Source organism: Aspergillus sclerotioniger (assembly GCF_003184525.1).
Source record: "Aspergillus sclerotioniger CBS 115572 chromosome Unknown BO94scaffold_22, whole genome shotgun sequence".
Lineage (NCBI taxonomy): Eukaryota > Fungi > Ascomycota > Eurotiomycetes > Eurotiales > Aspergillaceae > Aspergillus > Aspergillus sclerotioniger.
The window spans coordinates 236,456-249,210 of record NW_020291012.1 but is presented as its reverse complement, the minus strand read 5'-3'; the positions used below and the strand labels follow the sequence as shown (position 1 = coordinate 249,210).

Below are 12,755 nucleotides of genomic sequence, written 5' to 3'. Positions count from 1 at the left end.
CTGATGATGTTTGCATTCTTCTCGTCTTTAACCAATATAGCTCGAATCTTCCTCGCTGGTGGGGTACTGGATGCATGCATACCACTTGGATATCCCAGACAAACGGAACAAACTGCCATGAGATGGCCTCATTGGTTGATATTGACGTAATTGGGCTGTTTGCTCGGAAGGCAAACAGTTCAAACATGCCATGATGCGATGCTCTGGGGAGCATTGACTCCACCTTGACAGCTTTCATCATGTAGATATGGTCCAGATCCTCCGTCTTCACCCACGCAGTCACCGAGACAAGCAAGTTACGGCAACCAGTGACAATTTCTGTCCGCATCAATGATCCCCCGAAGATACATACTATTAACCCGAATCACTTCGCAGAGAGAAATTGGCTCCTGAGCTTCTTGCATCTATTAGTAGTTACTGACCCGAAACTAGCAGTAGAATAAAAGGTGTGGACTAGCGGCATTTCCGCCAAAGACTACTATAGTCATAGCCCAGTGAGCTTTCCAGTATTCAGTTCACCATTTATATAGTAGACACTATGTCACATCTGGTCAACCATGGAACGCTTCCCTCTTGCCCATTTCTACGTTGAATAGAGATTTTAGGCATCTGCTTTTCTCTTGCATGACATAATACTCTGTAATGAAGGGTAACAGACTGAGTATTGACTGCTCCGAGATAATTTTGTAGCTGCTCTCTCATGCCTGAAAGTTATCCGAATCTATCTTGGTACACGATTCATGAAATTGTCATCATTCATAGTTTGGAATAACATATCCCGTTTTCGAGTCTGCAGTCACGGAGATATGCCCAGGGCATTAGATAGCGGAGTGGTCCAACCTGTGTCGATATGGAGTGAAGGGCGCAATCATGAGATTGAAGGGGTCGTTATTCAAGCATACTTTGACCCCATTATTTGGCAGAAAGATGTGTGAACGTGTCATGTGTTTAATTTGTACCGACTAGACTTTTGCACAGCCCAGTCACATAATCGAAGTTGGTTAAGGGCAGTAGCAGAGCCCAAGAAAACCAGAAGTGTAAGTTGTGGTTTTGCTAACCCGACCATATCGTGTCCAGGGACCGCTCAAGATAAACCTCGTTGTTTCGGGAATGTTGCTTCCTGGGTTGATTCGGCAGTCAGGCGACCATCGATAGTTGTTAAGCATGTAACTAAGCACTGACTGCCAGTCATGTGTTCATGATTCATTCGGAAGCTCGTGGTGAAACTGTGCATGCTCTTGGTGCGACTTTGAGTGTAACAGCCCTGCTGCAGCCAGTCGTTAATGGACTCCTTTGTGCCATAGCCAATCTACTGAGGAGTCCCAGGTGGTCTTTGTTGAGAACTTGAGTGAAGGCACCTCACACATACATCGAAGGAAACTGCCTCATCCCATAGCTGATCTATCCGTTTCATGTCGTGTCAAGGAGTGTCTCGCGAGGTCCCGTCTAGCCCTGCTCTATAGGGAGTTCATGTAGCAATCACCGAGGAAACGATTGGCTGGCTTCCTGTCTTTCTCCACCCACCCCCCTCCCTGTCGACACACAATTCGGAGTCGATTCTAAGAACAAGCGCATCTTCGATGGGAGTCGGGTCGGCCGAACTATAAGATGCAAGTGTTGGAACACTGGGATACAACTAGGAACGTATGCCCACGCGGATACTGCAATGGCCAAAACATAGCGTCGCACCCCGACGTTGTGGTATACGTGCTGTTTTTGAAGTTGTAGCCAACGCCGCCTTGAACACAGGATATCTGAAGGCAATATTCATCGCGACGACGCCGTTCTCATACCAAACAGGGTGCTAGCGTCCTGAAAACCAGAACAAACGCAGGTCCGCCGCAGAAATGACACAGATGGACAGATGTCCTCGGACATCATAGTCCACCTCTGGCAGGAATACTCGGTCAAGAATGAGTTGAGCCCTGGTGACTCGAGAATCGCTTCTTCGGGGTTCATCGTCGATGATGCGCTGCTCTGAGCCTCCAGAGCTATCATTATAAGGATAGTTGAGCATGTTCTCTGTATCCCCCCAGTATGCCCTCATCAAGGGCCATAGCTGGGAGCTTATCTAGAGATCTCATAAGCATGCTGCTCCGGTATCTCCAATCCAACTGTTTTGGCGTCAGAGTCTTCCATAGCTTCACATGTAGGAAAGTGTCCTTACGCTCTGACACCCCACCCATATCAGGCCCCTTGTCTTCCTTCCTCCACAGGTTGCTCGGCATTCATGCATACTCCTGCTTGAGCTCCCCTTTCAAATATGCCTTGCACAGCCATGCGTCAATTCTTCTTTATCATGTTTCTTAGTTGTTGTTGTCTCTGTTACGTGTCCGCTAGGCTAGTCACTGACAGTATACTGTGTCCTCTCTCTGAACGTGTGTAAGTAGCCGATGCGCCAGTATATTCACACAGTATACTAGTGCGCCCTCTCCCCATTGTACCCAATCCTATGTAGTTGATGCATGTGGTATGGTAGACGGAGTCTTAACGAGAATTCACCCTAAGGGGTGAGGTGTCAGTTAGCGTTGAAAGCTCCACAAAGAGAGAAACTGACCGCAATGAGACCATTGTATAGCCAGCACGAGGGCTCGTTAGTAATGTACCTCTGATAGCAAAACCCCTCCATCATGACGAGTCGCTTTTTCCCTTCCCGAAACCCTTGATGGAAGTACCAAGGTGCGGGACAATTGCCATAGTGGTGTCATAGAACGTCGGCGGACCTGACCGTGAAGCGCAGGGAAGGATCATCGGCAGCCTCCTACGTGTAGGAGGGAGTTGACATGAATGATTGGATCCTACCTGCATGATTGGGAGGTGACGAGGCCGTAGAACACATATAAATACTCCCTTGATCCCCTGGGTCAGGTGTAGCTGGAGACAAGCAATTGGATTAATTAGTAGTCATCTTCCTGAGCTATTTACACATACACCAGTGAGCCCAGCTGATATAGCTATCCAGTAAATAGTATTCTTTTTACAAACCTGCGACAGAGACAGAGTCGAGCCCCTGATCGTGTTCCTCGTCTGTCTGACGTGGGTCGAACAACGGGTGTATATGCTGGGATGTATATATCGACGCTGTCAGGCTGGGGTAAGTCGTGGCCTATTGCGTTTAGAAAAGTGAATGGAGTTGATGATATTGACAATCTGGTGATGAATATCACATCAATTTGAAAGCGACAGTAATATATTAAGAAGAATCAGGGGTTATATATATATATATATATATATAACATCTTCTTTCCTGTCGCTCTACAAAGAGCAACATTTATAACAGCCTGCAAGTTACATAGATCAACAAAGGGAGGAGCATGTGGATGACATTTAATGAAAGTTGACGATACTGGTAGTGGGGTAGATGAAGATGAAGAGAATGAGAGGCGGGAGGGGCATATATGAAGAGATTCAAGGCGCACAACACGTGCCTAAATCACAGGACTCTCACGTATGCTCACCTGTTTGATTATCACAAGGAAGAGAGGAAGGATCAGGCACGATTAACCACAGGGCTCCTTGACAAGACAGGTGGAGACTAAGTGGACTAGTGTACGCAGCACTCGCATGTTCATAGTGTGTTTCCAGTAACGATCCTGATATCTTCAGTCTGGAAAGGGAGTCTTATGGAAGCGCCTTTTGCTACCGCGGCGCCCTTTCTTTCCTAGCATGAGATGGGGTGCGGGAGTCCGTGCGCGAGGCGGCAGAATGAATCCGGTACCTAGGCGGAAAGTGCCAACGGTGTCCCTTCCAGATTTGCCAAGCCCCGGCCCCCTCCTTTTCCTTTCGCTCGCCAGATGAGTTCTTCTTCACCTTCTCCCTCCCATATCAGCATCTTCATTATCCCGTAAAGGAAGTATTTGCTCTTTGCCGTTCTCGCCGCCTGTCCTGCCATTCCTGTGTTTTCATAGGACTCTCCGATTTCACTTGTTGACTTCGGATTGGGCACGTGCTCGTGACCAGACCGCAAGAGCTTTTACTTTACCACTTTACATCAACTTCTTGTTCATCATTTCTAATCTCACACTTTACACGAGTCAGGGCTGCTCAACTTTGTTCTAAAGCCCGGGTGGGAGGGCTACTCGATTCATCGAGGGTTTCCTTTTTTGAACCCAGCGAATGCTGCAATAACACAATGACCACCACATCACCCAACCCGCCCTTGGTCTTGAAGAAGGCAGTTTTTGTATCTACACACGATCGAGAAGGTCTTTGTTCTGCGCGCCTTCGTATCGCCTATGATAACAATGCTAATCAAGGATCCATTTCCCTTATGATTAAGGCGGATCTCGCTAATATGAGCGGCAGATTGCAGCTGCTGACGTTTAATGTTCCTCCAGCATCAGTCGAAAAATGTGCATTAGCCCGGATAAGCAACGACAGCCTCTGTTCATCACATTGGATTGGCATGCTCCCAGCGTCTGTCACAAGTGTTTCGGACGTGTCAACACTGAGTCTGACACTCAGGACGACCGGCATTGTTCTTTGTCCATCTGGGATGGAGACTATAAGCCCAACCGATCCAAACGACCCGAATTTTTGCGCATTTGCAAAGATCTGTAAATCCAAATCTCTACATCTACACTTCTCTACACGACAATTTGTGAAAGACGAACTTGATCAGCTGGAGAGATTCTCCTTTGCCCTGCAAAAAAGAAGTCTTCAGGCAGAGACCTTCAACCACGCTCGCCAGGGCGTGGTCAAGAGAGATTGGCGTGCCTTTGGTCTGTCACTCGATCCACCCCCATATTCTAAGGAGCTCGTGTCCGATCAGGCGGAGCAAGTGGATCCACCCCTATATCGTGAGGAATTCGGGTCCGAGCAGTTGGTTGAAAAACGGTGCAGAGGTATCTTGTCATCTCATCGTCCTAGCACTTTGACCTTCGATGGCTCGTTAATAGTGTCTAGACCAGTGGCCGATGCCACCTGACGATGAAAGACGAAAAAGACTGCGCCTTCTATCCCCACCACTGCTAGGCTCTCCCACCGAAGTAAATACGCCGAGTACTCTCTCACTGTCACCGGCCTCAATCCGCCCAACTTACTTTACTCATTATTCTTCCCCTGGCCGCACAGACCGTAACAGACTTGCGCGTCTTGAACATGAGCTCCGTGGTGTTTCCGATGACTTGATCTGCAAATTGTTAATCCGTATAGGACGCCAACATCTCTTGGCCATACCAGGAGAGGTAGACAGTGATCTGCCATTTGAGTCTGAGAAAGTCAGTTTTACTAATGTCGAGCTGATTGAACGCCGCCTCGAACGATATGTCGATGTGATGATTGAGCGCCGCCTTAAATCACGTGTTGTCGACGAGATTGTCGATGGTGCTGTGAGCGAATGTCGTGATCAGATCTTCGACGAATACAAAACGAACGAAGCCGAGTTTCGCGAGCAGGTCGACGATGGTAACTCCGAGGTACGCATTACGACCAATGAATGTATGAAGGAAATGAAAGAACAAGCGCAAAAGTACATGCATGAAATAGAAGAACAAGCTCAACAGTGCATGAATGATATCGAGAATCGGGGAATCGAGGCTGAGATGGCCGTGGAGGACAAGGTCGCAAAGTTCAAGCGCTGGTTCAATGCTTCTGCCCAACCCTTACTTGATAGCAAGTCAAACCCTAGCCATGAGCTGCATACTCATGCCAGACGCAGTTCCATTTAGTTTTAGTACTAGACCCTTACCTTTTATGTGAGTTGAAATGCCAGTTGATCATGTTATAAATTGATATGAGTGCTGCTGTATACCTCTCCTACGCTATACGACTATGACTTCAGTGGCTCGACTCTCGCATCGGGGTACTGGACGTAGATCATTGTGCTAGAAACTCGAAACTAGCCATGCTAGGGTCCAGTAGATTCTCGTCTAATCCAAATCCATACGTGCCAACCATGTCATAGATCAGATCCGGAGGTGGGAATCCCTGAGCCATAGCATTGGCACCACCAGGAACATCACTACTCCCTGGTCGGTCGACTGTCCCAGATGTTGCAACAGAAGGTCCACCCGCCTGCCATGCGTCCCAAGAGTCGAAGCGCTCTAACATCTTGCCAAGGCCCCGAGCTATATGCCTCGTCAGATGCCTTTCCCCTGCGGAGACACAGTTGAGTAGTTCAATCACCCTCTCCACCAGACGTCGTACCTGGCGGCCGTCGAGGCTGAGGTAGGCAGAATTCCAGTTCACTGCGACTTTGAGAAGGAACACGGCGGAGAATGTGACCATTGTGTGAGTGAAGATTGGCACTCCGACGATGGCATCACGAATATCTGGCTCCTCCAACACCATATTCAAGCAAGCCATAGCGGATGAGATGGCAATGTTAGCCGACTCTTTGCGGTCCATAGAGAACACGGGGGTGTTTGAAGGCGACAGGGCTCGTAGGGATAGGGAATTGAGTTGGAACTTTGCGAAATGGTAGTGGAGTACAACGCCTTTCGAGGGATATGTACGCACATAGGGGCTGTCAGCTACATTTCAATAGGCACCAATGTTAGATCCACGGTAAATCTCCATGATAATGCCAACGTTGTGGGTGTATACTTACCAGATCGCGGTTGCCACAGAAGCCGCCACTGGTCTATGGCTACATTATAGACCCGCAATTGTCCAAAGTGTTCTTCTGTGAGAGCCTGTTCGGTGTCACTGCCAAATGTTCGATATGCTTCAGTCAGAATCATGAACAAGGCCACTTGCGCTAATAGTCGGATGTCTCCGGGTACTACCAGGGGTGACTGGAGAAATGACTCGTAATTTTTGATTGCTGCATCCTCATGGATGACGGGTGGCCGGCCGTAGGCGATGCTAAAATGGTGATCACACACATACAGAAGATACCATAGCTGAGCGCGCTCGTATTGATCGTTATGGCCACGCATCATTTTTTGATAGCTTTGGTGGAGACCCAATTCTGTGGCGATACGAACAGCATGCCCAGATAGCTTCCAACTCAGTTCCGATAACCAGAAGGCTCCGACACAGAGAGCGCGGATATCGTCGAGGGTGTGTGCCCGTGTTAAAGACATGCTCGACACAAGAGACACGTATTCACCGTAACAACGGTTCAGTGTCTCGGTCCGATTCGGTATATGAAGCGCAGCGACTGTTAGGACAGCTGCGGATAGTAACGTCGATGCTCGACGGACCGAGGTGAGATCACGATGCACTAAGACAATCCCTCCCCAGAGAAGCTGGTTCATTGTCCTGCTAAAATAAGCAAAAAGCTCTTCGGCCTCATGGAGCGAAATCAGTCCTCTAGATATGAAGTCCTCCTCCAGAAGGGTCAGCTTGGGTTGTTCTATTGGGTTATTTCGCAGGTTGCGAAGCTTGGTGACTTCATAAAGACTGCGCATTGGTGCTGGCACCAATTCTCGGTCTTGTAGATCTGGTTCCTGGGAAGGCTCTCGTGTTACATCCATGACAATCCCCGGCTCGCTGGGTTTGACATCCGATGGGGATGTCTCAGATGAGAGACGGCGCTCGGACTGGGATGCGACTGGACTGGGCCCACTCTGGATGTCTCCAGTGATGTATGTCGAGAGATCCGGTAGACCTCCGTGCTGTAAAAGATGCGAGACAGCTGCTTGAAGCTGCTGTATGGTAGCCGATGCTTGTGATTTCCACCTGAAACGATGGGATAGTCGGGATCAGCCCTCGCCATCCATATTGTATTTGGATAAGGATAAATAAGAACCCACATCACATCGTCGTCGACGAACTTCTGCGAAAAATCGTTGATTACACATTTGATCCCGCTGCGGATGCACTTGGTGCAGCTCGTCTCGCCTTTCTTGAATTCGCAGCGTATCTTATGACGCTTACATTCTGCACCTGCGTGTCTTGAAGGTCAGAATCCATATCCGCCGTTGTCTGAGCCTCGGTTGTGGTTCGGCCTGGGAGTACTTACAGGCACGGGCCTTGGAAATTTTGGGCGGCGCAGGCCGTCCATCGAGGACAAGCGAAGGGCGGCGTTCATGTGGCCGCGGTGACTCCAGGTCGGCATCATATGAAGAACGCTTCATGATTATTCGGTCATTGACTAGGCTCCGATCGGGGATGCTCCGGTATCATGCAGCCAATATGAGACGGCGGTGGTGGGGACGACCCAAGTCAGATGGATCAATGTCAACCTAGCCAAGTGATACTGCCTGCTTGCCAGCGACCAATTTTCGGCGGAGCAGACAATAGCCGCTCCTAGGGAGGCAGAGATGCAAGGAAAGAAAACTCGGCGATGATGGAAAGGTGGGAGGGACATAATTGGGAACACGCGATGCGGGAGAACCCCGCTTCGTTTGGCGCCGCTTGAGTTCCAGGCCAGGACATGCCAGGACATGCCATGACCGGCTGGCAATCCTCTCCTCGCTTCTATTCATCCAGCGCGTCATTCAGTTTAACCGGCTCTGCACCCAAGATTTCTCTGTTGGGATGAATAGTTTCATAGCGTGAGGACGTTGTATTGATATCCTCTCTCCAGACTGCGCAGGCCTTACAGGCACGGGATCCGGGGAAACGCTGCGGGGCACCGCCAGATCCACGGTTGAATTGCCCCCGACCGTCACAACCCCCCCCCTTCGGTCGGCATGGCTGCCTGGGTACTCTGCACGTCTCTCTACTTCCCTCTCCAGAGACTTCCGGGGGCAAACGCTATCCACATCTAAAAGCAGGCTGCGGAGCGCTTGAGCATTCAAATCGGCTTGGATTCATCTCCATTTTTCAAGAACAAATTATCCAAACTCCATGTCTGAGCTCGTCTGCTGGCAGTTCCTGACCGACAACGTCATGGACCAGAGCTTGGGACCGGGACAAGTCCGGCTGCGGAGCACGAGTTATCTGAGCCTCGGAGTTAATGCGAGGTCGTCCCACAACCAGCACAGCAAGCTGGTCGCTTTACTGATACCTGCTTAATAGGGCCACTGACGAACATCTTGCCAATCTCAAAAATTCCCAAACTTCTCAATTGACTCGCCAAAATGCACATTCTCATCACAGGGGCTGCGGGGTTCATCGGCCAGCTTCTGGCGAAAGAGCTCCTAAACGACTCGTCATACATCGTCACCCTCGCCGATATCAATGAACCTCCCATTCCAAAAGGCGTCGCATACCCTCAGAATGCACGACCCGTGACAGCGGATCTGCTGAAAGGCGCGGATGCAGTCGTAGACAAGTCTCTCGACGCCGTCTACGCATTCCACGGCATCATGTCGTCTGGGTCAGAAGCCAACTTTGATCTAGGTATGAGCGTCAACGTGGATGCCACACGGAACTTGCTCGAGGCTCTCCGCAGAACCTGTCCCGGCGTGCGGGTGGTCTATTCATCAAGCCAGGCTGTCTACGGCCAGCCACTACCCGAAGTGGTAAACGATAGCGTCATCCCTACCCCACAGTCGTCCTACGGGGCCGAGAAAATCATCTGCGAGACACTCATCAATGAATACACCAGGCGTGGCTTCGTCACCGGTTTTGTCCTTCGATTCCCTACCATTTCTGTCCGTCCAGGACGTCCGACGGCTGCTGCTTCGTCTTTTCTCTCTGGAATGATCCGCGAGCCGCTGGATGGCAAGGAGTGTATCATTCCGCTGGAGGACCGGTCATTCAAATCATGGTTATGCTCGCCTAAGACACTTGTTCACAATCTTATTCATACGCTGTCGTTGCCGGCAGATGCATTGCCTCCTCATATCCGGCAGATTAACGTGCCTGGCATCTGTGTCACAATCCAGGACATGATGGATGCTTTAGAAAAGGTGGCAGGGAATGACAAGCTTGCGTTTTTGAAAGAGGAGGAGGACCCAACCCTCAGGCCAATCCTGGATTCATGGCCCACACGCTTCGATAACTCCCAGGCTATTTCGCTCGGATTTAAACGTGACTCTTCGTTTGAGCAAGCAGTTCGGGATTACCAGTTGGATATGATGCAGCAATAAGCACCTCAGTCGGACTCTGCTGGCTTATATCCAGGATCCCTTGACTCGGAGAATAGAACGTTTCGATAGACCTTGCGCACTTCAAGGCTCGTAGAAGATTTCCGTAACTTCATTGACATCATATCATATTGCTATTACCATAGATTCAAACTCCCATCCTGTTTCCTAGTAACATGAACAATTGATCACAAACACCTGGATTTCCACTTCTTTCTCCCTTTAATACCATCATACTGCCTAAATCGACATACTATTTCCAAACCTGAAAATACCTTAGCAAGCACATCCACAACAAAATCATAAGCTCTCCCAAACCTGTCCATCAATCGCGACCAGCCGATTAAACAACTGATTCCTTGTCTTCATCGCCGTAAGTTGATAACTCTGTTCCGGCAGGGCCCCAGTAAGCACCAGACCATCAACCACCTCCTTACTCCCCACAGCCCACCCAGTGACCAGTTTCCCTTTCCACCCGAGTCCTCCAATCTTTCTCATCTCCCGGATATCAGTCACGGGCATCTTAAACAACACGGTCCCCTTCGGGCGGTGTTCCAGACTTGGCCGGTCGAGTTGCACAGTTTGATCTGTCGTGAAGTACAGAAGAGGCGGGTGCTGGGTTTGATCGAGGACCACAACGCCGCGCTTGCCTTTGTATCGGCCGTCGTATTGGATGGGGCCGGAGGGTAGTGTGATTTGGCCCTTTCTGCGCAGCACGCCCACTCGGCCTTTGGCGCGTTTGGAGCCGGCGGCGGCGCGGGCCCGGTCAACGGCCAGTTTGCTTTCGATGCCTGTTGCTGTAGTTCCGCGGAAGAAACCGATCATGCGGTTCATGAAGCCCTTTTTGTGGGGTTCTGGTTGCGTTTGCGTTTCGTGTTCTTCGACGAGTTGAGGTGACGGGGCGATGGCTTGGTTGACTTCCTCTTGGGTGGCATCGATGTTGATGTCCTTGTCTTCGATTGGGGCCGGGTGGTACGGGGTTTGGTGGAGTGAGTGGGATGGAGGTGGTGGTAGGGGGGCACCGTTTGCTTCGCCGATGCGGAGAAGGGTTAGGGTGAGTTGTGCGTTGGTGGGGATTCCTTTCAAAAGAGAGCTGAGGGGGGTGGTCAGCGGTGAAGGGGAGATTAGGTGGTATTGTATGAGGGTCTCACTTTTGCAGTTCGAGGAGTTTTTCCCATCGGGGGTATTCTTTGTTCAAGTATTGCACGGCACGTCTGATAATTGGGTCTCCAAAGAATGCGAACCCAACTCCAAACGTGGTCATCTTGACGAAGACGTAACTGGAGGTGATGAGTGAAACCAGGAAGGCAGCAGAGAGCACAGCTGTCAGGCGTATGTAAGGCGTCACAATTGAGAAAGGTGGAGTTGGTGACAAGGCACTATCATGGGAAGGTTAGAGCTGTAGATACTGGCTTTCATCGCTAGGATGGTATACGTACTTTCCAAGCCTCTCCCATGTATCAATAATATCACTTAGGACGCGCATTGATTTATTAGCCGCGTTGTAGACGGTATCTTTCATAGGTTGCCTGGTTTTGTCATGGGCCTCATCTGTGGCTTCTCCATGAGCAGCTGTCTGTGCATCTGCGGCACTGGTAGCCATCTCCATCGCATCTGGTACAGAGGACTCGATAGGAGCATCCTCTGGTGTTCCCTGATCGTGTTTGCCAGCAACGCTACCCACAGCAACACTGGCAACGCTCGCTATCAGGTTACTAGCCTCTTGTTCAGCTGCCTCACCCTTCATATTCTCGGGTGCTCCGGTAACACTGTCATGAGATCCTAATACGCCAGCCTTTGGCTTTTGCACGCCACCTGTATCCTTGTCCACTAATGCTATGGGAGCAGGAGGGAACAATGAGGCCCTGGACTCGGGGCTTATGACCAAGATGATAAGGAGGCTGAAGAAGGTAGGGGCGAGAAGATCCACGGCCCATGCAACGAAGTACACCTATAATCATACGCCAGTCAATCGAGTCAAAACTCATAGATTTCCCGGATATGTAACCTACAGCACAGAATGCTGAAGTCCGCTGTTGCTCCCTCCATGAACGTATCCTGGCAATATGTTTGACAAACGCAGTTAATGACACAACAATGGTCGTGTAGAATCGTTCAAGGGTCGCGCGCAGTTTGTCAGGGGAGAATTGCTCATCTTCTGCCCGGTTGAGGTCCAGTCGTTGCAAGGGAGGTTCTGGCACTGCTTTCACATAATAGATTTGCTGCGATATATTAGATACTTCGACGACGAGTACCAGAACAGGTAGATGCTATACCTTGTTGAAACGTCGAAGAAGCATCCAAAGATCTTCATTCGAGAGTCCAGACACGAGCTTCTCATCGATCTCCTCTGGAGGCTGATCCCACCCCACGTCTGTGATGGCGTCGGTATCACCAGCCTTTTGTGCCAGCCCCTTTTCATCCTGGTCTACTTTCGAGAGGACATGACTGTCTGTTGGACCACTGATCTCGGTGGTGGTGCGATCCGCCGCGATGATATCATTGCCACTGGTCTTCGAACTATACGGAACTGCTTCATGATGGGTCGGATCCCTTCGTGACATGTTGATCAAGATGCGAGGCTTAACGCATATATTACAAACAGATTATGGGCATAGAGATGGAGAGTGAGAAAAGGACGCATTTTGAAGGTCGCTCGAAGACCGGGGGATGCCATACGTCATTCTGGTGTCGTCACGAACCGGATCGACTGAAAGGCTGGAACCTCAGGGCCACCAATGTTCCTGCGTCCCACTTATCTATTATTACACACTATGTACTACATAGTATGTAGTACGATCGCGATCTTCTTCTGTATCAATCATAGTACTA

At 50.0% G+C, this 12,755-nt stretch overlaps 4 protein-coding genes across 4 annotated transcripts; 2 read left to right on the top strand and 2 right to left on the bottom strand.

The window, feature by feature from the left end:
- Positions 1–4,132: 4,132 nt before the first annotated feature.
- On the top strand, positions 4,133–5,731 carry BO94DRAFT_521204 (uncharacterized protein; the record flags this gene model as incomplete). Its single annotated transcript, XM_025610139.1, has 2 exons — positions 4,133–4,862; positions 4,906–5,731. The coding sequence occupies 2 exons, from the start codon at positions 4,133–4,135 to the stop codon at positions 5,667–5,669; spliced, it is 1,494 nt and encodes a 497-aa protein (XP_025465191.1). The 3' UTR covers positions 5,670–5,731.
- Positions 5,732–5,817: 86 nt separating this feature from the next.
- BO94DRAFT_521200 (putative C6 transcription factor) lies at positions 5,818–8,218 on the bottom strand (the record flags this gene model as incomplete). The annotated part of the gene is made up of 4 exons (XM_025610138.1): positions 7,910–8,218; positions 7,701–7,833; positions 6,551–7,626; positions 5,818–6,473 (listed from the first exon to the last, which is right to left on the bottom strand). Exons 1-4 carry the CDS (start codon positions 8,022–8,024, stop codon positions 5,818–5,820), a joined length of 1,980 nt encoding a protein of 659 aa, XP_025465190.1. The 5' UTR covers positions 8,025–8,218.
- Positions 8,219–8,830: 612 nt separating this feature from the next.
- On the top strand, positions 8,831–10,076 carry BO94DRAFT_537203 (SDR family oxidoreductase). Its single transcript, XM_025612216.1, has one exon. It carries the CDS (start codon positions 8,973–8,975, stop codon positions 9,924–9,926), a length of 954 nt encoding a protein of 317 aa, XP_025465189.1. The 5' UTR covers positions 8,831–8,972; the 3' UTR covers positions 9,927–10,076.
- BO94DRAFT_626127 (DUF3292 domain-containing protein) lies at positions 10,028–12,750 on the bottom strand. The gene is made up of 5 exons (XM_025617339.1): positions 12,200–12,750; positions 11,936–12,145; positions 11,363–11,874; positions 11,075–11,302; positions 10,028–11,016 (listed from the first exon to the last, which is right to left on the bottom strand). Exons 1-5 carry the CDS (start codon positions 12,485–12,487, stop codon positions 10,224–10,226), a joined length of 2,031 nt encoding a protein of 676 aa, XP_025465188.1. The 5' UTR covers positions 12,488–12,750; the 3' UTR covers positions 10,028–10,223.
- Between the last annotated feature and the right edge of the window lie 5 nt (positions 12,751–12,755).

Excerpts from the sequence above, each read along its gene's own strand:
- BO94DRAFT_537203 (XM_025612216.1), top strand. The coding sequence starts at position 8,973 with ATGCACATTCTCATCACAGGGGCTGCGGGGTTCATCGGCCAGCTTCTG.
- BO94DRAFT_626127 (XM_025617339.1), bottom strand. The coding sequence starts at position 12,487 with ATGTCACGAAGGGATCCGACCCATCATGAAGCAGTTCCGTATAGTTCG. Across the intron at positions 12,146-12,199 it reads TTCTTCGACGTTTCAACAAG|CAAATCTATTATGTGAAAGC; the intron begins GTATAGCATCTA and ends AATATATCGCAG. Across the intron at positions 11,017-11,074 it reads AAACTCCTCGAACTGCAAAA|CTCTCTTTTGAAAGGAATCC; the intron begins GTGAGACCCTCA and ends CACCCCCCTCAG.